Source organism: Sorex araneus, chromosome 8 (genome assembly GCF_027595985.1).
Source record: "Sorex araneus isolate mSorAra2 chromosome 8, mSorAra2.pri, whole genome shotgun sequence".
NCBI classification, from domain to species: domain Eukaryota; kingdom Metazoa; phylum Chordata; class Mammalia; order Eulipotyphla; family Soricidae; genus Sorex; species Sorex araneus.
Genome location: NC_073309.1, coordinates 46,421,737 through 46,448,699, shown reverse-complemented (window position 1 = coordinate 46,448,699; position 26,963 = coordinate 46,421,737). Strand labels below are relative to the sequence as shown.

The window sequence follows — 26,963 nt, the reverse complement described above, 5'->3', positions numbered from 1 at the left end:
CTGCTCGGGTGGGAGAACGAGACTCGTGGGGTGTCCTGGGAACTCAGGCTCTGAGAGGGGGCCTGGGGCTCCTGTGTGGGTGAGGGGAAAGGAGAGGGGAGCAGGAAGGGTGGGGAGAGGGGCTCGGTCAGCAGAGGACGCAGCTCACGGGAGAGGAAGGGGAATCTCAGGTCACCTTTGCTACCCAGGTCACTCATCCCCGAGCCCCAGAGCAGGCTGGAAGGGCTGCGGTGCGTGGCATGTACGAAATTCCCTTTCAACTCCCGTCAGGGCATGGCCCCGAGAACAGTGACATATGTGGTGTCTGTGGCTGCAGGGTGTGAGCCTGGTGGCTCCCAAACTCTGGCAGGGTAGCAGGGTCTTAGTGGACTTGAGCACCACTGGGGTGGCCCTGGTGGCCCCCAGTACCACTGGCCTTGAGCAGTTCACTAGGCCTGAGCACTGAGAAATCAGGCCTCTACACATACACACACACACACACACACACACACACACACACACACAAGAGAGAGAGAGAGAGAAAGAGACAGACAGACAGAGACAGAGAGACAGAGACAGAGAGATGAAGGGCTTCAGCCTCTAAGATTCATCGTTCCATCCCTATCCATGTCAAATATTATTGTCCACTTTCTCTTTCTTCTTGGTCTTAATCCTAACTTCTGAGTCCCACCAACCACTTTCCAGTTCACTTTTGATCTGCTATCAAATGCTGCAAACTTTCTTCTAATCATCAATAATTTCCCAGAGACTCTTCTAGGATCTAGGTGGTATCTGGGGATACGGAAGGAAAGAGACTGACCATTGCAGTGGGAAAACAAGAGTGTACCCAGGGCCAACATCCCTCTGTGGACTGCCCCCGGCTGTAACCCAGGACAGCATAAACCCCACATGTCACAAAGACAGATTTGACAATGGCAGAGGAGCTGGGCAGCTCTCTGCTCACCATCAGTCACTGCGCCCTGACCTCTGGACACCTGTGGGTGAATTCTGCTCTCCCCACCCCCACCCAGGTCAGACCATCCCCCTGCGTTCCGACCCAACACCAGGTTTAACACACTGAGGACACGCAGAGAAGACAGGAGGCCAATTTTTCCAGGCTCTGAGCTCACATCTTCATGCATTATTTTGAAACACGCAGACCTGCTTATACGTTTAAGGATGGGCATCGGGAGACGCAGCGGGAGCTCGAGTCTCTGGCCATAGGCACCTGCGACCCAGGACAGAAGCTCCGGTGGTTTGTCAACACTCGGCATTCATCAGCACTACAAGGGCCAGAGCCAGGCGTCGGCTGTCCCCGGCCAGCAGGACTCGACCTTGACTCGGCACAAGGAAGGACACAGGAGCCTGTAAGTGGGAGACCCGGCACCCAGAGAGTGCCAGCCTCAGTGACCTGTTCACTTGACTCCTGCCCCCATCTGAGGGGCTGCCCCCCGAATCCACAATGCCAGGGGCCAGTCACATCTGACCTGCTCAGGTCATGTACATAGAGCTGCCCCAGGTACCCCTACACGGGCCACGACTCCATCCTGCGCAGGCCCAGCAGCCCCAACCCTGGGTAGGACAAGGGCGGCCGGGGCTGCCAGTGATCCACCATCGGAATGGGGTCACGGCTCAGACTCAGGATGAGAGAACACGAGGGTCAAGGTGAGACCCGGCTCGGAGGGACACTGAGGCCCAGGACAGGCAGGGGCTCCCCTTCCGCCCAACATCCCAGACTTGGTTCTGTGCAGCAGATGGCCCAGATGACCCCGGCAGCTCCCGCTCACACCCCTACTGCGACCCTCAGCCTCCCCTGCCACCCCGCCTCCCACCTGCCCGCACAGTTATCCAGGTTTACCGGCGAAAAGCCCCAGCACCGCACACAGAACCTTCACCTCAAACTCGCTGTGGACGGGCAGCGGGCCCCTTGATGGCTCCTCAGGTGCTGGGAGATGTGATGGCCACATGCACAGATGCAGTCTCACGACATCCTCTTATCCTAACTGACCCCTCCCCTAAGAAGTCCCTCATGACTGGCCCCAGGTGGAGTTGGGCCTTTGCGCTTCCAGTTTGGCAGAAAATACCACAGGGTGGGGCTGGGGGGTGGGCAGGAAGGGGGTGGGCATTGCTGGCATCATGACTGGGCACCTCATTAATCTGGCGCTGGCTCTAGGGCAGAGCAGGGCAGCAGGGACCACCCCCCCAGGGACCAGGACCCACGCTGCCGATCCTCCAGCCAGAAGCCAGAGGACACCCATCCAGCAGCCAGTGTCAGCGCCTGCCTGGGCTTGGTCAGCAGCTCTGCGACTACGCAGCAACTATGACACTGGCCTGAGGTCTGCTCACGCCTCCAGGGGGCGACATCAGCACATTAACACCCGCCCTTGGCTCTTCCCTCCCGTATCTATAGAACTCCTGGGGCTCCTACCCCAGCCCCGCTTCCCTTCCCCCATGCCCAACCTCTCAGTCCATTCCTTTTGGAACCTCAGAACCACGAGGACAATCTCCCCTGCAGGGCCCCTGCGCAGCCCCCTTGCCCCCGCCCGGCACCTCCGGTGGGCAAGCTGGGGTCACAGGGGGAGTCAGCAGGCAGAGGACAGGGGACCCCGGGACGGTAAGTGAGCAATAGGATGGGCTCAGAGTCACGGGCGAGCGAGGGTCGGTTGCTCTGGAATCTTCCATCGAGAAGTGGAGAGCACTGTGACTGCCCGCGCAGCAGAGTCTGGGTCTAGACCTGCACAGGGGCCAGGGGCCAGTTGGGACCCTGCGGATCAAGGGGGTCCTCCCCATGTTCACTCAGCTCCCCTGCACACCTCAGAGCCTGGAGCCCCCACACCTGGGATTGCTGACAAGCAAGACCCAACAGGCCAAGAAGGGGGTCGCCCCCCCAGGGCAGGGTCCCTTCAGCCCTGCGCTGAGAGTGGGCACCATGGCCAGGCTGACCAGCACCCCCTAAGAGCCTGGTAGCAGCACACTGGGATCCCCACACCTGCCAGCCAGAACCCTCATTTCTCAGAATCTCAGAACCCACTAACACAGGCAGCTCCCCAACTCCCTCCCGCTCCCCTCCCCCTCCCCCGCACACACACACACACACACACACACACACACACACACACACACACACACAGACACCATGATCTCACCTGATGTTCCCTGCAGCTCCTGTAGCATTTAAGGGCTCCCCTGCGTATGCATCACCTTTATAAAGTGCCACAGATGGTTCCTGGGGCACCAAGAGGAACATTAAATTCCAAAAGACCCCAGGTTCTGCTCTGGAGGAAAAATCCAGAAGGGGAAGAGAGCAGTAAGGGGGGGGGGACACCAGTGCCCCCCACCTGGAGCTCTGTAGAAGCCCTGGACATAAGCACCACAGGACTGAGCTTATCCGAAACAGGGCGTGTGTCCATGTGTGTGACTTTGCATACATGCATGTGTGTGTGCGCGCATGCATGTGCTGTGTGTAGCACCGGTTGAAGAAGTGGCCACAGCCCTTTCCAGGAAGCAAAGTACAGACAGGAGAGAGAAAGGCCAGGAGTGGGGGAGGGACAGAGGCCCGCCCCAGCACGTGACTGGCCCAGCCTCCTGCCCCTACCCCCAGCAGCTCAGCTCAGGAGGAAGAAGTTCAGGGGCTCACACATCTGTCTGTCTGTCTGCCTGCCTGTCTGTCTTTCTGGCAGCAGCAGAGCCTGTGGGCCTTCCTGAGGTTCCAGCGCTTCTCTCAGCCGGTGGGAGCCAGCAGCAGTGGACACATGGAGCCCCCCTCAGCCCCTGCCCACATAGGGTGCGTGCCCTGGAAGGGGCTCCTGCTCGCAGGTGAGGGGGACCTTCCTGGGGTGGGCAGGGACACAGGCTGGGGTCTTCCGGGGACACAGAGCTCTGAGAGGGGACAGAGCATTCTCTTTGCACAGGGTGTGTGGGGGGGGCAGGGTGAGATTGGGAACGGGGCTCTCGGGGAACAGGTCAAAATGCTGAAGCCCATCTTTGCATGTGCTCAACCCCCAACCCTGCACGGTCCCCAACCCTGTGCCAGGAGGCACCTCTGGGCACACCGGGTATGGCCCGAACAACAGAGCAAAACTGTATCGGGGTGGGGGCTGGCACAGGAATTCTCATGCTGTGACGGGAGGGGCAGGAAAATCCCAGCTGCACGGAGGATGAGACGTGTCTCCGTCAGTCTCCTCAGATAAGACGGAACTGGGGCCTCAAATCCTGTCCTCAGGCACTGTGTCAGGACTTGGGGAACCAGGTGGTGGACCTGGAGCCCCGTCACTCAGCACAGGGCTAGAGCTATCCCACGGGCCCCATCCTCAAGGGCTCAAGTCCCGAGGCCAGAAAGACAGACCACAAGGAATCTAGAAGGTGCAGTTAGGGACGGACAAGGTTCAGGGAGGGACAGCAGGGACGGGTCCACTGTGAAGTGGGGGTTCAGAGCAGGAGGAGGGGGCATCGCCCCAGGGCCCTGAGTGAGCAGGGTCTGGGACAGGGAGGGAGGGAGGACATCTGGGGAGAAGGTGACAGTGAACAAGGTCAGGGGCACTGAAGTGAGGGTGTTCCTGCCTCTGACCCTGAACCCATAATGCATGTATGCGCACACACACACACACACACACACACACACACACACACACCCCAAAATCTACAGAACTGAAGACTCGTGGTTGAGGGGCTGGACGTGGTTAAGGGGGTTGGGCCACAGCACAGGTGCTCAGGGATCACTCCTGGCTCTGTGCTCAGGGTCACTCCTGGGGGTCAAGCCTGGTTGGCCACATGCAAGGCAATGCCTTAACCCTTGTACTATCTCTCAGCCCTCCAGGACACATTTTCCTCCCCCGTGTAACAGGCCTAATCCTCCGACTCTCTCTGATTCCAGCCGCACTCTTACCTTTCTGGAGCCTGCCCGCCAATGCTGTATCTGTGGAAATAATACCAGCTAATGCTGTGGTAGGGGACAATGTCACCATGTTTGTCCACGAGGTGCCAGAAAATATTGTACGCTTAGACTGGTGCAAAGGGGTAATTGAATCAAAGAACGTCATTATAACATTGAAAAAAACCCCAGAAAATATTACTAATGGGCCTTTATTCAGCCACCGAGAGACCCTGTTCAACAACGGAACCCTGCACATCCAGAACCTCACCGAGAGGGACAAGAACACCTACCTCGTACAAATCTTTACAATGGGAGGTGACTCTATAACAGCAAAAGTAGAGCTCGGCGTGTACGGTGAGTGGGCTGGGGTGGGGTTAGGGCCGAACCTACTTACCACATGGAGTTTGGTCCCTAATGGAGCTGCCCTCTCCCCTGCATGAAGCTCCCCCACTGAGGTATTTAAGCATGTGTGCAAGACAAACACAGAAGGGAAAGATCCAGTTCCTGACCCAGAGTCTGGCCCTGCTAGGGGAGGTCAGGTTCGGTCTAGTTACTGCACCCCAAGAGCAGGACCCTGAGAGATCCGCGGTGTGGTTCCCGGGGAGCAAAGGTTCCTGAGCACCCTGAGCTGCCCTCAGCCAGGGCTCAGCCCAGGGCCACATGTGTCCAGGGACAGATCTGTCCCTCCCCTGAGACTCAGCACCAAGCCACAAGGGGCAGGTCCCCAGGCCACTAGCCACCAGAAGAAGGCCAGTGGTCCCAGGAGGGAGCATGAGGAAATATGCTCCTGGAAGACCCCCCCCTCAGATTCTGCTGGAACTTCATGGGGAACAGTGACCACTGAGACTGGTCTCGGGGGTTGCTTTGCTCTCCCCGACTCCCCATCAGTAACTGTGATCCAGGAAGGTTCCCTCTCAGACACCTGTGCGGCAGAAGACACTGCCTGGTTCCACTGAGGGAAACTGAGGCGCAGGGGAATAGTCACTGGGTCTGTCACCCAGAACAAAACCAGTGAGCCAGAACAGTCCCTACCTGATCCTACAGCTCAGGGGCCCAACTATGCCTCTGTGGACCCGGACACCAAATGATCATTAAGTCCTTCTCCGGGGTGGGGAGCGCTCAGCGGGCTGGAGCACGAGCTCTATGTGTGGGAGCTCTGGGGTCAGGGCACAGACTCATGGTCCCCCAGTACTTTCAGGAGTCATCCCTGAGCACTGAGTCTGGAGTAACCACTGAACACCGCAGGGTGTGGCCCCACAACAAACAGGAAAAGATTCTTCTTCGGGATCTCTCAGAGGGAGAAGTCCTGGCCCTGGCATGAGCACAGTGGAGGATTAATCTAGAATGTGGCTCTAGACCTGAATGACCCACAGCCACACTGAGCGTCAGCGGGGCAGAGCCCAGGCCTCTCCACAGGGGAGACTCACCTCCCTGCAAGGGGCCGGCAACCACCTACTGGGGTCCTGACGTGTGGGTCACCACCCCTGGAGAATTTAAGAAAGGACTTTTTCCCTCCCCTGCACCCGCACATGGCCCACGGGGAGCCCTTGAGAGTGAGGGGACAGTGGGGAGGGTCTGTAAACTGGGTCAGAGTCCTGGGTGGTTCTGACCACCGGAGGCCCCTGCTCCACCCTCTGACCACTGCCCCTCAGGCACCCCAGAAGCCATGGGGATGATGGCTGTGGACTGGGAGCCATAGGATTGGGGCACACGACCCCTGCTTCTGGTTCACAGGGGCTCTCTGACCTTTAGGTGTCAGAGGTCACTTGAATCAGCACTCACATGGATCCTTGTGCTCTCTGCTCCTTCCCCATCCTCTCTCCTCCTCCTTCTCCTCCTCCTCCTCCTCCTCCTCCTCCTGCTCGTCCTTCTCTTCTTCAACCCATCCAGCGCTGCCCCTGCTCCCCACACTTCCTCTTCCCTGAGTTCCCCAGAAACTTCTGCTATTGCCACTGTCCTGCCCCATCTAACCCCGGAGACCAGGCCCAGGTCCTAGGCAGTGGGCAGAACACAGAACCATTGGGGCAGCAGCTGCACAATAAGTTCCCAGGTCCATACCGGAAGGTTCTTCCTCTGGGTCTCTCCAGGTTCTCTCTCTCCCAGTGCCAACAAGGAGAACCACCAGGAAGCGAGACCCTGAAATATCCTTCCTGCCCTGACTCCGAGGGCCAAGCAGGACAGTCTTGAGTTCTAAATGTACCAGTCATTGGGGCCAGAGAGATAGCACAGAGGGTCGGGTGTTTGCTGTCCACACAGCAGGCCCAAGTTTGATTCCCAGCACCTTAGAAGGTTCCTTTAGTCCCTCTAGGAGTGAACCCTGAGTGCAGAGCCAAGAGTAAGCTCTGAGCACCATGAGGCATGGCCCCCAAACAAAACGAACAAACGTCCTCGCCATATGTGACCCCAGGACTGCTGACCCCCATCCTGCTCCTTGATGTGGGAGGGGTGAGTCTTCCAAGTCCTTCCTGGGCTGGCTGGACCCTGAGCCCTCTGAATGGCTCCCAGTCTATGGCACATAAGTGTATTGTCATGGCGACACCTTATCCATAGGGTGGAGATGGGGCCGGAGCGGGCAGTGTGCAGATGCTGAGACCTGATTTGATCACTGAATCCATCTCAGTGTTTTCTGAGATGAAGGGAGGGGAAGCCACACGCCGTGTCCCCGTTGCTTCATTGTCTACAGGATGGGTGGCAGCTCCGGCTTTTCTAAACTTGACGTGTCACTCATACTCATTTGGAAACTCTCTCCTCATAGTCGACAGCCCCCCTCCATTCTGTCCCCTAACAGGACCCATGCTGGGGCTGGAGCGATAGCACAGTGGGTAGGGCGTTTGCCTTGCACGCAGCCGACCCAAGTTCGATTCCCAGCATCCCATATGGTCCCCTGAGCACTGCCAAGAGTAATTCCTGAGTGCATGAGCCAGGAGTAACCCCTTTGCATCACTGGGTGTGACCCAAATAGAAAAAAAAGTAATAGGACCCACCCTTCTCTCACCCAGGGAGCCGCCAGTTTCAAGCCCACAGTAGTGTCTCCTGAGGAACGTCCTGTGGTCCTGGTAGGCAACAGAACTTGGACTAGGGCTCAGAGTGTGCACCCGGGACATGCCTTGGAAACTGTCTCTGTCTGGGGCATGAATAAGCATCTTCACACTCTCACACTTCAACTTCTCTGGCCCCTACCTCAGAATTGCCCAACAGAAACAGTCCAGGAGAACAGCTTCCAGCAAGTTCTGCTCTCCTCTGGGAGAGAACACCAACACTTCCCACAGCCACCCTCTGCAGCTGCTGTGGTCTCGGGTTCAGGACACACCAAGACCAAAGGCAGGGAACATGGTTCTGACGAACCAGCCAGCTCTGACCTGTCCCCCTTCCCCCTAGGGACTTCCTGGGACTTTTCTGCCCTTTACGGGGTCAGTCACACTGGAAAAGCTGCCTCTCCTGAGCCTACAGCCTGAGTGCTGGACAGCCCCCACCCCCGGCCTGCTTCTTGACCCCACATGTCATTTCTGCTCAGACACCTGAGTTGCAGGCCTGCGGCCCCAGCATCCCAGGAGTGAAGGGTTTTGGCAGGCTCCCACCGCCACCTCTAGGAAAGTGTCAGTGGGAGCCCGCCAAAACTAATCACCTCAGTAGTACAGGTATCTGCAGGTGAAGGGCAGACTCCAGGGGAGCACTCTGAGGCTGATTTAGTCTCACTGGAGAGAGAAGAGCAGGAGAGGTGCAGGGCCTGTTGACGCCCATTCCGTGTCCTTCACACTCCAACGCTGAGACTTTATTGACTCTGAGATGCTGAGCTTCCCCCAGACACAGCAGGGCCCTTCCAGTCCCCAGCTCCACCCTCACGCCTTCCTCAGAGATGCGCACAGCTGCCTCACTGAGCAGAGAGACACCAACTCTGACGACACGGCCCTGGAGGAATCCGGGCACCACAAGGGCCATGTTCTCTGTTCCCCGTACAGTGCGGCTAACCAAACCCCAAATCAACGCCGACAACGAGCACCCCACTGAGAAAAAGGACACCGTGACACTGCAGTGTGATCCTGAGACTCCAGACACGACCTATCGGTGGTTCTTCAACTCTAAACCTGTCGCTCAGGGTGGTGGGCTGGAGCTGTCCAAGCAAAATCGGGTTCTGACTTTAAGCCCTGCCCTGAGGAATAACACTGGAGCCTATGTGTGTGAGAACTGGAATCCTGTGAGCTCCAAAACCAGCGACCAATTCAACCTGGATGTTTTGTGTGAGTAACTCCTGTCCCTACCCGGGGGGATGCTCCCCCAATCCATATTGACAGGTCACATCGGACCAGCTTCTGTCTTAAGTACCCAGAACTGCTTCCCTCATGTCCCTCCACCCCCAACACTTAACATGCCCCATCCACCCCCAGCCGGGCCACAACTGGATTCCCCGCAGGCTCAGCAGCCCAACCCTGGGCGGGATGAGGACGGCCGGGCTCACCGTGTCTGGGAGGCCCGAGTTAGTGACCCACCATCAGAACAGGGTAATGGCTCAGACTCAGACTCAGAGAGCACACGAGGGTCAGGGTTGGAACTTTACAGCAAGGTGAGACCCGGCTCAGAGGGACACTGAGGCCCAGGACAGGCAGGGGCTCCCCTTCCCCTCAACATCCCAGATTTGGTTCTGTGTTACAGATGGCCCAGACCCTCCCATCATCTCCCCCTCAAAAACCTTCTACCGTCGAGGGGCGAGCCTCAGTCTCTCCTGCTACACTGCCTCCCACCCGCCCGCAAAGTTTACCTGGTCTACCAGCAAGCAGGCCACAGTATCCGCACAGAACTTCTTCATACCCACCCTCTCTCTGGATGACAGTGGTTCCTATACCTGCTTCGTCAGTAACAATGTGACACAACTCAATGCGACCGTGATGATCAATATCACAGTCTTAGGTAAGTGCCTTCCTGGAATGTTGGTTCAAAACTTGGGTTGGAGGTTGTTTGTTGTTGTTGTTGTTGTTGTTTTCCAAACGCAAGCCTAGCCAGAGTTCCCATTTTAAAAGCAGGGGTCCATTTAAAGGTTCACAACCCTGTGCTGCCTGATAGCCAGAGCACCAGGCCCTGAGCACCAAATCTCACCCAAAACACAAAACAAACAAAAATGACTGAAAGAAGCTATTTCCCTACTGTTCGTGGACACAAGTGAATCTCAAATTCTTCCCCTGGCCTCCCTCTTACTAAATGTCCACAGATTTTTCAGCTCCGCAAGTTTCAGATTTCTCTTGGCTAATAGCCGAGCCTGAGACATGCTGGGGCTTCCTCTGAGACCCAGAGGCCCTGCAGAGTAGCAGACTAGAGGGAAGCACTAGGGTTCAGCTGCTTGTTGCCTCAATAAGTACCTCTATCCCCGTTTTCTGTTACCTGCTTTCTGTGCTACGCTCCAAGGGGAGTAGATGATTTTGATCTGAATGTCAGTCCTTTTCCCTGGAGAGAATGAAACCTCTCAATCGCTGTGGGCAGGACAGAACCAGCTCCTTGCTCTGCCCTAGGCCTGCCCTCAACCTGCTCCGATGCCGTCAGGGGAGGGATGAGCACATGGAAAAGGGGCTCCGGCTACCTGTCTTGAGTCTCCAATGCTACCACCAACGGACACTGGAGCTTCCCCAGGACAGGCTGCAGGGAGTGGGGGAAGGGAGCCTGGGAGGCTCCTCTGAACTTGCCCTGCTCTCAGCTGTCTGACACTGCAGCACCTGCCCAGGTGACAAACAGAACAGAGCCCACTTCCAAAAAAGGGATGTGTGTGTGTTTGTATGTGCAAAGCAGGTAGAGCACCTGGCTCACATGTAACTGACCTAGGTTCAAACCCAGCACCACATCTGGTTCCCTGAGCACCTCCAGGAATGGTCCCTGAGCACAAGACCCGGACTAAGGCCTGAGCACTGCTGGGTGTGGCCTCAAAAGCAAGCAAGCAAAAGAAAAAGAACAGACGTGTGGTGTCTGTTCCTGAGAAGGAAGGAGCAGGGCCACAGACATGGTTTAAGGAGAGGTGGACAGCACCAGCCTTTGATGCACTGTGATCGCTTTCCTAGAGATTCCTTCTCTGAGAGATTCGAGATAAGCGTTGGGAATCTTCAGAGTGAGAAATCCCTGAGCCTAAGGTCTGGAAGACTGGCTGAGCTATTCTACCTTGCTAAATAAAACATTTACTAGGGAAACATCTTTCCTTCTTCATGGGAAGCTACTGTCCATGACAGAAGGTTCAGGCCTTTATCTAGACACAGACTGTAAGAAGGGGCCACTGCAGGGTGGGACAGTGGGAGAAGCGTTCCATTACTGAGGCGCTGGACACACATGCTGAAAAGAGGTTCCTGGAGCTGCTGACACAGAGATGGAGTGGGGGGGCAGGCTAGGAGTCATTTTGAGGTAAATGAGGGTCACAGGTAGAGAAGCTGCTTTTTCTAAGGGTTGTGAGGAAACAAACACCTTCTCTGTGGCCCGGCCTTTCTGGTGACCTCTGCACACTGTGGCCAAGGAGACTAAGATGCCTGAGATTGGCGTGAACCCAGGTCCCAGCTCGTCCTGACACCCCAACTCCATTTCTTTACAGACCCAGTGACATCAGCCTCCATCCATGCCTCCAACACCACAGTGGCAGAAGGTGATAACAACGTGATCCTGGTCTGCATCACGAATGACACTGATATCTCCACCCAATGGGTCCACAATAACAAGCCTCTGCAGCCCTCAGACACGAAGCTGCTGTCTCGAGACAACAAGACCCTCACCATCACATCTATCTCGGTGTCCGATGCCGGCGACTATCACTGTGAGATCTCCAACCCCATCAGTTCCCTAAAAAGTCCCCCTGTGAAGCTGGAGGTGACTTGTAAGTGACCAATTAATTATCCTGTATCTTCCTGGGGAGATAGTCTAAGTGGAGTGTGAAATGGATGGAAATCAAGGGGCAGAATATCAACTAACAGACCATGACAGTTACCAGAGGGCAAAACGATAAGAGCTCAGCCTTCAAATCAAAATATTTAATTTTTTATGCTGAGTCTCACATTTACTCTGTGGCCTTGTCAAAGATGTGTTGTTGGGTTTTTTTCCGTTACCATTTTATGTGGTAAGATTTTACCATTTTAACCATTTTAGATATACAGTTCAGTAGCATTAGTGATTTATATTTTTGTGCAACCATTGCCACTATATTTCCAGAGCTTCTTTATCCCACCCTACTAAAACTCTGTACCCATTTCATAGTAATGCCCTCTGCCATTTAACTTCCTGGTAACCACCATTCTACTTTCTGTCTCTATGAAGATGACCATACTAAAGTTCTCATCATCTGTTTTGTGTATGATGATTTCACTTAGCATGATGTCTTCAAAGTTTGACCATGTTGTAGTATATATAAAAATTTCATCCGTGTGGGGCTGGAGAGATAGCACAGCGGGTAGGGCGTTTGCCTTGCACTCGGTCGACCCGGGTTCAAATCCCAGCATCCCATATGGTCCCCTGAGCACCGCCAGGGGTAATTCCTGAGTGCAGAGCCAGGAGTAACCCCAGTAACCCCTGTGCATCGCCAGGTGTGACCCAAAAAAGCAAAAAAAAAAAAATTTCATCCGTGTGTGTGTGTGTGTGTGTGTGTGTGTGTGTGTGTCCTGGTGTCTGTAGCTACTGTTGCTATGGGGCTTAACCAATATTCTACTTCCCTTCACTCCCAGGAATGTTTATTTAAGCTCCATGATTTACAAAGTTGTTCATATAAACAAACAAAGTTGTTCAAATAAAGTAGTTTTGGGCAATCTCATCACCAATGTCCCCTTTCCTCAATGGTCCCAAAAGTCTAAGTATGTAGTGAGCTATGCGATCTAGGTCTATGGTTTTGTTTTTGTTTTTGTTTTGCTTTTTGGTCATTCCCGGCAATGCATAGGGGTTACTCCTGGCTCTGCACTCAGGAATTACTCCTGGCGGTGCTCAGGGGACTATATGGGATGCTGGGAATCAAACCCAGGTTGGCTGTGTGCAAGGCAAATGCCCTACCCACTGTGCTATTGCTCCATCTCCATCTAGATCTATGGAAGGGCACTATGACCTTTGTACAACAGCGAATATCACATAATGACACATTTATCCAAGAGGCAATGCATGAATGTACTATCATATTTTCTTATCATTCACTTATCCATAATGCTTTAGGCTGGTTGTAATGTTGTTTTTATGATTAATATTTCTTCAAACTCAACTATATACACATCTTAATACATATCCCCAGAGGCTGGGAATGTGGCTCAGCAATATGGCACAGTACTCAAATATGTAAGGCCCTGGGTTTAATGGCCAGCACTGAAAAAAATCTGTTCTAATTCTTGCTTTCAATAATTGGGGCTATATATGCAGAAATGTAATTATCAGTAATTCCTTACTCATTTTTTTTATAGAGGTCACATCTGGCAGTGCTTGGGGGACCACCAGGGTTATACCCAGAAGTGCTGGGGGTTCACGTGGTACCAGAGATTGAACTCAAGCTCTACCCTTTGAGCCACATCCCCAGCCTCTGCTCATTTATTTTTTATGAACTGCCATGTCTTCTTCTTTTTTTTTTCTTTTTGGGTCACACCTGGCGATGCACAGGGGCTACTCCTGGCTTTGCACTCAGGAATTACTCCTGGCAGTGTTCAGGGAACCATATGGGATGCTGGAAATCGAACCCAGGTTGGCCGAGTGCAAGGCAGACGCCCTACCCGCTGTGCTATTGCTCCAATACCCCCCCTTTTTTTTTGGCTTGAACTGCCATGTCTTCTTTATTGACTGTGCCTTTTCACTTTCTCATCAGCAACTCACAGATACTCTCCACATCTTTGCTAACACTTGTTTTGAGTTTGTTTTTGTAGGTATGTTTGTTTTTGTATAGTAGTCTTCCTGATGAGTATTCAGTGATTTCTCATTGTGGGTTTGAGCTACATTTCCCTCCTGGTTAGTACTGTTATTTTTTTTAATGTGCTTACTTTGCATTTATGTATTGGAGAAATGTCTGTTCAAGTTCATTGTGTTTTCCAATTGTTTTGATATTGTTGAACTGTAGTTCAACTCTATTCCATCAGTCTATCTTAAAGCTCTTAACCCACTTTTTAATTTCAAAATTGTATATACAAATACCTTAGTTCCTCACTTGTATATTTCTTTTTATCATGAAATGAAGTTGAATTTTTATCAAGTGCTTTTACTGATTCAGTCTACTTACTGGTATGGGTCTACATATATTTTATATTCATAATTCTATCTTGATAGGTTTTTCTAGGAATTAACTTATTTTATCTGGCAAATTTGTTGACATACAAATAGCACAGCGGTAGAGCTTTCGCCTTACGCGTGGCCGACCAGGGTTCATTCCTCCGCCCCTCTCGGAGAGCCCGGCATGTGTGATGCTGGGGATCAGAGTATCGCGCCCGCACAGCAGAGCGTGGCAAACTACCCGTGGCGTATTTAATATGCCAAATATAGTAACAACAAGTCTCAAAATGGAGACGTTACTAGTGCCCGCTTAAGCAAGTCAATGAGCAACAAGATGACAATGACAATTATTCATAATATTATAATTATTATCTCTGTGGAACTGGTAGTAATTGTCTCCTCTTTCATCTCTTTAGTCATTCAAACCTTCTCTCTTCTTATAGTCTACTTGAAAGCTTGTTGATTTTGTTCATCTTTTTGTTTTGTTTTGTTTCTGTTTGGGGGCTATACCTAGCTATGCTCAGGGCTTACTTCTGGCTCTGTGCTCCTGTTGGGCTTGGGGGGGACCATATGGGGTGCCCGAGACAGAACCCAGTTTGGTCACATGCAAGGCAAGAGCCCTACCCTCTGGACTACCTCACCAGTCCCTAAAGAAAGAAACAAAAGTCAATTTTTGTTTCAGAAGCAAAAATCAATCATTGGGTTTTCTCTTGTTTTTCTGTCTGCTATTATACTTATTTTCACCTCATCTTTATTATAATTTCCTTCCTTCCACTAGTTTTTTTAGTTTATTCTTTTCTCCTAATTTCTTTGCTTTTTATTTTTCAATTTAGTCACTGAATTACAAAATTATTCATGATTGACTTTCAGGCATGCAATGTTCCAATACCAATTCCATCACTAGGTCCCCATTTCCCTCTCACCCACCAGCCTGCCTCGCTGACAGACATTTTTAAAATAAACATGGGCACTGGTTTACAAGACTGTTACTGATATAGTTTCCTGCATAACACTTTACCACCTTTCAACATTCCCTCCTCCCGAGAGACCACTTCTCTCTACCATTGCTTTGTGCTCTCTCCCCGATGGTAAGCTTCCTACTGAAGGCCAGTTCTCATGCTCTTTGCTTCTCTAGCCTTTGGGCATCTGTTATTCCTTTATGTTTCTTTATAGCCCACATATGAGAGAGAGCATGGTCTCTCTCCCTCTAACCTCACTCAGTATGATACTCTCCATATCCATCCAGGTAGCAGCAAATTGTATGATTGCTGCTTACTTTTTTCCAAGTTCTTTCTTGGTTGGTAAAAGACACTTATTTTGCATTTTTTAATACAGAACAACCTGAATTCTTCACTGTGACTTGACAAATATCTAGAGGTTTATAATGTGTTCATCCCAACAGCGTGGTCCTGGGCTGGAGTTATGAGGGAGAAAGGGGCACAGCAGGAGTTATTTCAATCCTTTTTTTAAAAGAAAAGGCAGTAGAGCAGTCTGAGTCAGCCTGTGAGCAACCTGGGAGTGGCAGCTAGTTTTTTTTTTTTTTTTTGGTGGGGCTGGTGGGGTGGGGAGTGGGGTAAGGGGGGAATGGGTCACACTTGGGAATGCTCAGGGGTTCGTCCTGGCTCTACACTCAGAAATTACTCCTGGTTGTGCTTGAGGGACCATATGTGATGCTGGAGATCAAACTGGTTGGGCTGTGTGCAAGGCAGATACCCTACTTGCTATACTATTGCTCCAACCCCTTTTCCTCAGTTCTTAGAGTTGTCAAGTTAGGCTGTTGATTTAAGATCTTTCTTTGTTTAATTTGAGTATTAAATTTTCCCTAAGCCTCATATTCCTGAACTAAAAATTACAGTGAAGTATGTTTCATGATCCTTTCTAATGCTGACTTTAGCATAATATTGCACAAGCACATAGAGGAAATATATGTATATATGTATATAATATTATATACATACACACATATATAATAACATATCTATATTAGGGGGTGGAGTGACCACACCCAGCTATCACTCCTGGCAGGCCTGGAGGACTATGTGTGATACCGAGGACCCAACCTGGGTTGGCTTCATACAAGGCAAGCACCTTACTCGCTATACTATTGCACTGACCCCATTCTGTATATGTTATCTGATATTCTATTATCACTGTTATCATTAGCTTTTATGAAGTCCAGGTGCTCCAAGATTCAAATCTGAAATTTACCTCTTACTAGTCACATGACTGGGTAATTTTTTCACCACTTTTAACATGTAAAATGGAAACAAAGTTTAACAGGTTCATGTGAATAAATTATATGTACTATACACACATAATTTAGCATGGAAGCTTAAAACGTTAGCACCCCATAACAGTAACTAACATTAATATTAACCGTCCACCTTGAGTTGACTGGTGGAAGCAACAGGAACAAAACTGAAGAAAGAGACACATGCAGAATACATGGTGAGGGACATACATAAAAACAAAAAACAAGTAACATCAGGACACGGTTACTGATTAAACATAGGAAAATGTGAGATAGGAAAAGAGTGCAAAATTTGATGACTGGTATGATGGGTTTTCATACCCTAAAATGCAATCAAACTGTGATGAAGCATTAAGATATTGGGGGAAATTGTGTGAGAGAAAGTGAAGCAGGAGTGGAAGCAGCTAGGAAGAGTCCCCAGCCATAATGCATGATTGCCATGGAAGGGAATGGAGGAGGATTTTACCGCAGCTCAGTTCCAAGTGTCTGCAAGTCACTTGTGATAGGAAAACTGTTTCCCCTACTGGAATTCTTTTCACACCCCTGCTCAGAAGCTGTGGTATTTATTTGTGGTCACTGTGCAGAAGAGGCGGTGAGTATACAGTGTGTTAGCCAAGACCTCCCTCCTTCCACAAGAGGCCTGAGAGGCTCAGATTCCCAGCTGGTACGCCCGGGACCCTGAAAAAAAATGCAACCAGGAAAAGGAGGGAAAAGATACCCTACAAAATTAGTCATTTCCAAAACCTTCAAAATGATCTGAATGCAGAAAGGCAAATTTGATCAATCTAAAATAAATCAGGGGGCTGGAGCGATAGCACAGCAGGTAGGGCGTTTGCCTTGCACGCGGCCAACCCAGGTTCAATTCCCAGCATCCCATATGGTCCCCTGAGCACCGCCAGGAGTAATTCCTGAGTACAAAGCCAGGAGTAACCCCTGTGCATCGCCAGGTATGACCCAGAAAGAATAAATAAATAAATAAATAAATGAATCAGGGTGGGGCTGGAGCAATAGCACAGCGGGTAGGGCATTTGCCTTGTATGCGGCCAACCTGGGTTTGATTCCCAGCATCCCATATGGTACCTTGAGCACCACCAGGAGTGATTCCTGAGTGCAGAGCCAGGAGTAACCCCTGAGCATCTCCGGGTGTGACCCAAAAAGCAATAAATAAATAAATTAAATAAACCAGAGAAAAGTTACTCACCTGGGAGTGAACTTCCCACAGAAAATGAATTCTTCAAAGGAACAATTAAGGACAGTTTCAAATTGAGAGTTGTTTCCAGGGAAATAATGTCACCTTTGTTCATTCTTCCCTTTCTTCCCATGACAGCTAAGCCTCAGGGCCTGTCTTCTGCAGCCACTGCCGGCATTGTGATTGGAATCCTGGTTGGGTTGGTTCTGATAGGGGTGGTGCTGTACTTCCTGTATCACAAAAAGACCGGAAGGTATGATGGCCTGTCCTCAAGCTGTGCTTTCCCCTGCTCTAACCACCTGCTTGGCATAAGGAGGGAGTCTGGCCCGCTGGTCCTGGGGCCGCTGTTCCTTGCTAAAACCCTGCTTCTCAGCATGAACTGTTGTGGGCTCTTCTTCCCTGCCCCCACACTTTCCATACCCCATGCTCTCTAGTTCAGTTATTCCCATCCCCATATAGCTTAAAGGGGCAGATCCAATTGTGTTCCTCTGTCCCCTACTCTGGGAAACTAAGGCCCAAGAAAGAAACAAGGAAACAAAAAGAGAGCAAGAGAAAGCAAGTTATGTCCCCTGTTGACCATAATAGCAGGAAAAAGAGGGGAAAGTATGGAAAGATAACTGGAGAAAAAGTGGAAATACTTTGGTTTTATTAGTTTTATTATTTATAATTTATTTATTATTTTCTTAAACTCAGTATTAGGTGATGTTATTTTATTGTTTTAATTATTTATTTATTTTCATTTTAAATTACTTTTTATTATTAGCTTGATTTTATTTGGCTTTATTGATTTTTATTTTATTGGTAAAGTGAGGGAAGCGGAAAAGCCTTTATCTTTAGAGAAGGCAGAGGTATAGCCTTGGAATAAACCTAATGAGCTTCATAAAGAATAAGTAGCGTCCCAGGAGGGACACTCCAGACAGGAAGGCCTGAGTAACACGGCCACCTTTCCAACAAGCAGAAAGTCAACAACTAGAAGGGCTGGTGGACAGGTTAGAGGAGGTCCCTCAAAGTCAGTATCAATTATAATTAGATGAACATGGAGGAGCTCCAGGGAAATACCTGATGACAGTGTCCTTTCTAATTCAAGGAGCAAAGGTCTTATGCTTGGGAATTAGAGTCACGGTGTCTGATATTTATTTAGGGCAAACGACCAGCGCCATCACACAGAAAACAAACTCCCATCTTCCAACAACAGTAAGTATAGCATTCACACCTCCACCCCCCCCTCAAGATCGGGTGTAGCCCCACCTGCCCTATCCTGGCAGGGAACCCTAGGCTCCAACCACTTCCTTTAGAAGTGTAGCCAGAGAACTGAGTCCCCTGAGACAGCACCCTGGGAGAGAAGCTCTAGCCCAGGCAGGCATGAGTAACACGGCCATGCTTTGTGCTTGTAGGAGTCATTTTCTCATCCTGCCTCTCTCCTCCTGCCTCTCTCACTAATTCTCCTTGGGTGAGACCCTCCCTGTCCTGTAGTGCTCTGGGTGCTGTGGCCTCGGTGGCCCTCTTTGACATGAGCTTGTTGCTGAGAAACACACTTGGGCAAAAATCAAGACCTTGGAACTGGGAGAAATCAGATAGGGAGTGAGGCTTTCGGTGGCTCTTTCCCTGATACTAACACCTGGGGCTGAGGGAAAGACTGAAGGAAAAGCAATGTGCTTTAAAGGATTTTGAGCCACCACCTCCTTCCGCTAGAAAAGCCACAGGCAGCTTAACATTCCACGAATTGGTGACTCTTCCTTTGCCCCTCCAGGTCAGGACCGCTCTGACAACCCAGTGAACAAGGTAAGCACAGCCCTTTTCAATGACTCAATTCTCTCTTTTTTTTTCTTTTTGGGTCACACCAGCGATGCACAGGGGTTACTCCTGGCGGTGCTCGGGCGATCATATAGGATCCTGGGAATCGAACCCGGGTTGGCTGCAGGCGAGGCAAATGCCCTACCAACTGTGCTATCGCTCTCGCCCCCACTAATGATTCAATTCTCAAGAAAATATCTATGTCGAATGGCAGTAATGTGGGATCAAGTCTGGGTCAAAGTTCCTCACAGCAGCAAGAGAGTTTGGGCTGGTAATTCCCATGAGTGTACCTCAGAGCAAGAATGTGAATTTTGGAATTATCATCCTGCGCTGGAATCCTGGCTGTGACTCTTAGTAACACTCCAGCTGGGAAATAACCTCTTTAGTCCTCAGCTGTATCATCTGTTAAGTTATACATACTGCTGAAGTCAGACAGATTTCAAACATACGTAAAGTGCCCAGCATAAGGAAAACACTAGGTCTTTCTCCTTCTAATTTAATCTGACCTGCTCTTATTGTCAAAGAATCACTTTCTCTCTAAGGGGTCTGAGATCTTCAGTTACTTTACAACCATTTTACAGAGTGTTTCTTATTTTAACCTTGCAACAACAGAGTGAACATATTTACTTGAAGTGATTAAATTGTAAGTTTATCATAATTATATTGTAACAATTAATAATTTCACAGATTGAGAATACCCATGTGAAAATCAACCAAGAAACAAAAGCAACCAAGAAACAAAATATATGATCCTCCCATCCAAATCAGACTCCAGTCATTATTCCTTACCCATTATCACCACTATCCTGATATCCATTTTGCCTGTTTCAGTTCTTAAACAAAGGAAAAATGCAGAGTATCTTTATATATGGCTGATGTTTTTTTGGGGATAGTCACTGGGCCACATGCTCAGGGAACCATATGGGATGCCGGGGATCAAACCCCGGTCTGCAGCAAGCAAGGCAAGTGCCCTTCCTGCTGTACTAGTGCTCCAGTCCCATGTGTGTCTGATTTCAATCAAAAATTTGGTGAGATTCATTCTGTGTTTTATGCACCTGTATGCTTTTTTTTTTCATTCTCACAGCTGAAATCTTCAAACCCCATTATACAAAAAAAGAAAAAGTCTACTAATGATCACTAATTCATCAGATGTTACAAGCAGAGATCATGGGTCATAGAAACCCCAGTTTGATGTGAAAAGTTTCAATGGGGCAAGCGTGTGGTACTGAATCACACTTGACTGAGGGCCTGACCTAAACAGTGATTTAGATGTCTGTTATTCGTGCCTTTCAGGTTGACGAAGTTGCATATTCTTCCCTGGAATTCAATACCCAGAAACATGAGAAACAACGTTCTGCCACCCCACCGTCAACAGCTACTCAAACAATATATGCGGAAGTGAAAAAGACCTAGTGCAGTTCAATGTGCTGGTGCCTCAAGACCCTTAGCCCCATCCCTAGGAGATGGTTTCAACTCGGGGGTAAGAGGAAGAAACCTCTTCCCACTCACCAGAGGAAGAAACCTTTTCCCACCCACCAGTCCCCACTCTCTCCGTGGTACCTCCAAGCTGCCTGGCGGCAGCCCCCCGCCCCCTCACCACCCTGACCCTTCAGTGTCAAAAGATGAAAAGATATATCCTGGAGTCTGCAGGAAAACCAACCTTCCTATCATTGAAATTTGGCAAAGCAAACTTTGCCAGATCCCACCCCCTTTCCAGACATAGATTCTTTGTGTGTGTGTGTGTGTGTGTGTGTGTGTGTGTGTGTGTGCGCGCGCGCGCGCTCTCTCTCTCACTGGCCATACCCAGTGGTGCTCAGGTATAATTCAGTGCTGGAATCAAACCCAGAGCACCCACATACAAATCAAATTCTCCTTTTTATTTTTTTCCAGCTATCTCCTTTGCCTTCCCCCACATTAGTTTTACATTTTCCTTCTCAGGGCATCTTAATTCCTTTAACTAAGGTCCTGTTCTCTTTAAGGATAATTTTAATTTACCATAATCTTGAGATTTATGGGGCTGGAGCAATAGCACAGTGGGTAGGGCGTTTGCCTTGTACACAGCCGACCCGGGTTCAATTTCCAGCATCCCATATGGTCCCCTGAGCACTGCCAGGAGTAATTCCTGAGTGTATGAGTCAGGAGTAACCCCTGTGCATCGCAAGATGTGACCCAAAAAGCCTCCCCCCAAAACAATCTTGAGATTTATATATCCACTGAAATGAAGTGCCAAAAATGAAAAGGGAGAAAAGTAAAAGCTTCTTTCTCTCCAAAGTCCAATAGGAACCCCACTCCCACCCCACCCCCACCTTAACAAGACACATGAAACCAAATACAAAGCCAGATATGGACTGGAAAATTCAATGTCTTGGTCACTGTTAGGGTTATCGACCTGGCAGGCCAGGGCTTAAAATCATGCTGCTTAGCTAGAATACCACCTGGGCCCTCTTGGCAAGTGTGTTCAGAGAATCTGAGCAGCAACTAACAGAGCTATTTGGCCAGGTTCATGAGAAGTACCCACATAGAGGAGTTATAGCCTTCGGAGGCATTCAGCTCTTAATAGAAACAATGAGCTGTTACTTTGGGTCAGGAATCAAGAGCTACTATTCAGAGGTGATTTAAAATCAAAAGATTGGTGCTGGAGAAATAGTTAAGGGATAATGCGCTTGGCTTGCATGCGCTGACTCAGCACCCATTCCTGGTACTACATATGGTACTGCCAGGAGTGACCCATAAACCGAGCCCTCAATACTGCTGGTGTTACCCCAAAGAAAAAATAAATCGTTTTAGATCTGCAGTCCACTGGTGCAGACCAGCACCAGTCCAAAAAGTCCATTTGCCTTTTTCATTTTCTATGATACCTTCTATTTAAATACTTGTAACTGCCAATTTTTATGAGAGGATTTTTTTGTTTGTTTATTTAGCCTATCTGTGATTTTATTTGCAATCTGTGTAAATCTGAGTGCCTTATATCATCCCCTTGGCCAGAAGCTCCTCAATTTTTTTTTGTCCAGAGGTTTCAAGAGAAAATTTGGAAGTAATTTTCCCCATTCATGGCTAGAAGTAGATCTAACTCAATCTCTAGGACTCTGGTACAATCATTAAGGACCATTCTATTACAGATTTTGACCTGTGTATGTTCAGTCCACCTGCCACATCCATTCACTTTCTCAGAAATCCCTGGTCTCTATTAAGGTATGTCTGGTCCTTGAGGGGAGCACTTTTCTGAACCAGAAAGCCACAACAAAGTTGATGCTCCTCTCCTTCAGACGTGAGGGCAATTGAGAGGGTAATGGGCACAGGAGAAGAACTCTAACGGGCCAAACTTCTGGGACAGCCTCTGAATGTGCTTTCTCCCGTGGCATCAGAGTAAACAGGGAGGGAAGAGTAGTAAATATGCTTCCCGCTCAGTCTTCTCCTTGACGCTGTCAAGTAAGGTTCCGTACAATACTGATTGCTTCATGTCCTGCTGTGTCAAAGAGGCTCCCAAAGAGATGGTTAGTTGAGAGTTAGTTGAGTGTTATCTACTCGAGTCCCTCTACCAGGAAGGTTTCTGTCCTGACACAGACTATATCTGCACTCCTGCACTTATGCTCTTCTATTATTTAACTTTGCCTGGCCACTTCTTAATTATTTGTAAAATTTGCATTGCTTACAATAAAAATTATGTATCAACCTCCTGCCTCAGTTAATACCAATGTTTTCTTTTTAAATTTATTTTTATTAACATGGACTGGAGTAATAGCACAACGTGTAGGGCATTTGCCTTGCACGTGGCCGACCCAGGTTCTATTCCTCCGTCCTTCTCAGAGAGCTTGGCAAGCTGCCGAGAGTATCCCGCCCGCACGGCAGAGCCTGGCAAGCTACCCGTGGCGTATTCAATATGCCAAAAACAGTAATAAGTCTCACAATGGAGACGTTACTGGTGCCCGCTCAAGCAAATCGATGAACAACGGGACGATAGTGCCACAATGCTTTATTAACACTGTAATTTAGACCCTCTGCTCCTTAAGACTATGATCCAAGAGGTCTTCTAATGCATTTTGGCACCAAAGCAGCTTCTTACAGACATGCATCTGGACTGTGAGCTGTACTACGACTACGTGCTGGAAGGATTTTTCCTCTCCACCCTGTTTTTCTGCGTGGAAAATGGCGGCGGCATCATCCATGTGGCGAGAGCCACCCCCTAAGACTTGCGCCCAGAGTAGGAACTTTGCAATGCTGTGGCTCATAGGCGATCATGGGAAGGGGGCGGTACCAGCACGCCCTTGGCCCAGATAAGATCCAGAGCTGTTGCTCGAGAAACAGACCCTCTGATCCTTAAGACTATGATCCAAGGGGCTAGAGCGATAGCACAGCCGGAAGGGCGTTTGCCTTGCACGCGGCCGACCCGGGTTCGATTCCCAGCATCCCATATGGTCCCCTGAGCACTGCCAGAGTAATTCCTGAGTGCAGAGCCAGGAGTAACCCCTGTGCATTACCAGGTGTAACCCAAAAAGCAAAAAAAAAAAAAGACTATGATCCAAGAGGTCTTCTAACCCATTTTGACATCCAGAGTGGCTTTTTACAGACATGCATCTGGACTGAACTGAATTAAAACATCAAAAATCCAAAACCGCGTGAGAAATTATTAAATGATGCCTTTACAGCAGGCCTGATTGTTGGGGGAAAATTCCAAACAATAATAGTGAGTTATCTATTGAAATATTGAATGTATTCAAAGTATAGAGAGGGCCTGGAGAGATAGCACAGCGGGTAGGGCGTTTGCCTTGCACGCGGCCGACCCGGGTTCAAATCCCAGCATCCCATATGGTCCCCTGAGCACGGCCAGGGGTGATTCCTGAGTGCAGAGCCAGGAGTAACCCCTGTGCATCGCCAGGTGTGACCCAAAAAGCCAAAAAAAAAAAGTATAGAGAATAAAATGAAGATCATTAGCTGCTCAGGTGGGGGCTGGGTGGGAGGGGGGTATATGGGGGTTATTGGTGGTGGAACATGTGCACTGGTGAAGGGATGGGGTTTCAATCATTATATGACTGAGATTTATACCTGAAAGCTTTGTATTTTTTTTCTTCACAGTGATTCAATATAATAAAATACTGCTGGGAATATATCCCAGAGAAGCAAAAAAGTATAGTCGAAATGACATCTGCACTTATATGTTCATCGCAGCACTGTTTACAATAGCCAGAATCTGGAAAAAACCCAAGTGCCCTAGAACAGATGACTGGTTGAAGAAACTTTGGTACATCTATACAATGGAATACTATGCAGCTGTTAGAAAAAAGGAGGTCATGAATTTTGCATATAAGTGGATCGGCATGGAAAGTGAAATGAGTCAGAAAGAGAGAGACAGACATAGAAAGATTGCATTCATCTGTGAAATATAGAATAACAGAGTAGGAGACTAACACCCAAGAATAGAAAAATAGTAGAAATAAGACCAGGAGGTTGACTCCATGGTTTGGAGGCTGGCCTCACACTCTGGAGAGAGGGCAACTCAGAGAAGGGATCACCAAGTATAATGCGGTCGGAGGCCATGCGGGGGGGGGGGGGGGGGAGGGGGGCGAGGGGGGGAGGGTGATGCGGGCTGAATGTAGACTAGAGACTGAACACAGTGGCCACTCAACACCTCTATTGCAAACCACAACACCTAATTAGAGAGAGAGAACAAAGGGGAATACCCTGCCACAGTGGCAGGGTGGGGTGGAGGGAGATGGGATTGGGGAGGGTAGGAGGGATGCTGGGTTTACCGGTGGTGGAGAATGGCCACTGGTGAAGGGATGAGTTCTCGAACTTTGTATGAGGGAAACATGAGCACAAAAATGTATAAATCTGTAACTGTAGCCTCATGGTGATTCACTAATTAAAAATAAATAAATTTTAAAAAAAATAAAATTAAGGGGAAAAAGACACTGTAATTTACAAAGTTGCTCATAATGCAGCTGTTTCAGGCATTTAGTGTTCCAACACTACCAGTGTGACGTTCCCCTCCACCAATATCCTGTTTTGCTCCCAGCCTGCCCCCTTAGGCACATAACAAATCTATATTGCTTGCTCCAACCAATAAAAGCCCATTTGTGATCACTATGTAATTTTAACCTCTGTAAATGAGGAAGTTAAAACCTTAACTAAAAATAAAAGATAATGAAATGCCTATTCTCACTTACCTACGTAAGATTTCAACTCTGGAATCTAAAATATATTGCATTAAATTTTATTTTGGGGGCCGGAGCAAATAGCGGATAGGGCATTTGCCTTGCACACGGCTAACCCGGGTTCAATCCCCAGCATCCCATATGGTCTCCCCAGCACCACCAGGAGTAATTCCTGAGCACAGAGCCAGAAGTAACCACTGAGCATCACTGGGTGTGACCCAAAAAGCAAAAAAAAAAAAAAATTATTTTGTACTAGACTCATTATGGTAATAAATCATGTCTTACCTGACATAAAACATTTTTTAAAATATGTGCTGATATATTTTGGAGTTTACATATACCTATTTCATACAGGTAAGGTCTGCATATGTAATTTCTCCCTCCACACTTTATTTAAACACTGGTTTACAAAGTTGTTCATGATGATTTGTTTCATGACTTGATCATGAAATTTTGAATATTCCAACACCAATCTCATCACCAGTTCACCTTGTCTCCACCATTGCCTCCAATTTTCTCAACTACCCCCATAGTAAAAAATTTATTTCATATTGCTTGTTACCAATAAATTGCTAACAGAATGGTCAATATTTTTCTTAGAATAAAATTAGTGTAAATTGTCATAGTCTCACTATGGAGGCTTTAAATTCTTGTATGAGGGATTACTAAAATGTTACAAGTTAAGCCTTCTGTGTTCATGTTTTTGTTAGTCGAGATTGGTTGGCTTCTATGTTACATACCATCCTCCGATCTAGCGTGTTACTACAGGATTATCAGTGTTGCAGAGTTTGACACAACCATGTGCTCCAGGAAATCCAGGATTTTTAACTGGGCAGAATAGCTGGAGTTAATTTTTCAACTGGGCAACGGCTTTGGGTATGGACGTGACTTCCAGGACTTCTGGAAGTGGGAGGAGGTAACCTGTCCCAACTGAGAAAGTCTGGAGATTTCAGCCACAGGGACCCTGTCCCTGAGTTTTCAGCAGGTTATTAATTTCTCTGTGAGGCTCAGTCCTGAGGCGATGGAATCTGGTGGGAAGCACAGCAGTGACTTTGGGGTATGGAAGCAAGCAACTGCTGGGGTTTTATTTGGGTGGGCATTGGCCCACACCGCCCCAGAGTGCCCCAGATGTCTCAGCAGGAACAAGTGTCCAAGAAATGTGGGCAGTTAGTTTATCTCTTTTGAGATTGATGAGTCTCTGGAGCAAAGTCAATAGATGAGTTTACATGGCAGCAGAAGTGGTTTGAGGGTATTACTACCGATGCTTCAGTTGTACAGGTAGGTGGGTAAACAATGTTTTTATGGGTCAAAGTAATTTAACTAGAAGTTAGGCATTTTTGTAATTTTTGTTTTGTTTTGGGACCATCCCCAGTGGTGCTCAGGGCTTACTCCTGGCATGCTCAGAGGATCATATGGATGCTAGGGATTGAACCTGGGATGGCTGCATGCAAGGCAAATGCCCTCCCTGCTGTACTATAGCTCTGGCCCCAGGAGTTAGCTTATTTCTGATGTAGAAATCAGAGAATTTGTCAAATT

The 26,963-nt window shown here is 49.0% G+C and overlaps 1 protein-coding gene and 1 long non-coding RNA gene across 2 annotated transcripts in view; one reads left to right on the top strand and one right to left on the bottom strand.

Moving 5' to 3' along the window:
* LOC129406772 (uncharacterized) overlaps nucleotides 1-26,963 on the bottom strand; it is a 131,931-nt gene that overhangs the window by 11,598 nt on the left and 93,370 nt on the right. Inside the window, exon 3 of the long non-coding RNA XR_008631244.1 lies at nucleotides 17,494-17,711. This is a non-coding gene — a long non-coding RNA (uncharacterized LOC129406772). The remainder of the gene's footprint in view (nucleotides 1-17,493; nucleotides 17,712-26,963) is intronic.
* CEACAM1 (CEA cell adhesion molecule 1) lies at nucleotides 3,668-20,922 on the top strand. Its single transcript, XM_055145459.1, has 9 exons — nucleotides 3,668-3,795; nucleotides 4,853-5,206; nucleotides 8,812-9,090; nucleotides 9,503-9,757; nucleotides 11,412-11,690; nucleotides 17,620-17,734; nucleotides 18,623-18,675; nucleotides 19,232-19,263; nucleotides 20,569-20,922. Exons 1-9 carry the CDS (start codon nucleotides 3,732-3,734, stop codon nucleotides 20,686-20,688), a joined length of 1,551 nt encoding a protein of 516 aa, XP_055001434.1. The 5' UTR covers nucleotides 3,668-3,731; the 3' UTR covers nucleotides 20,689-20,922.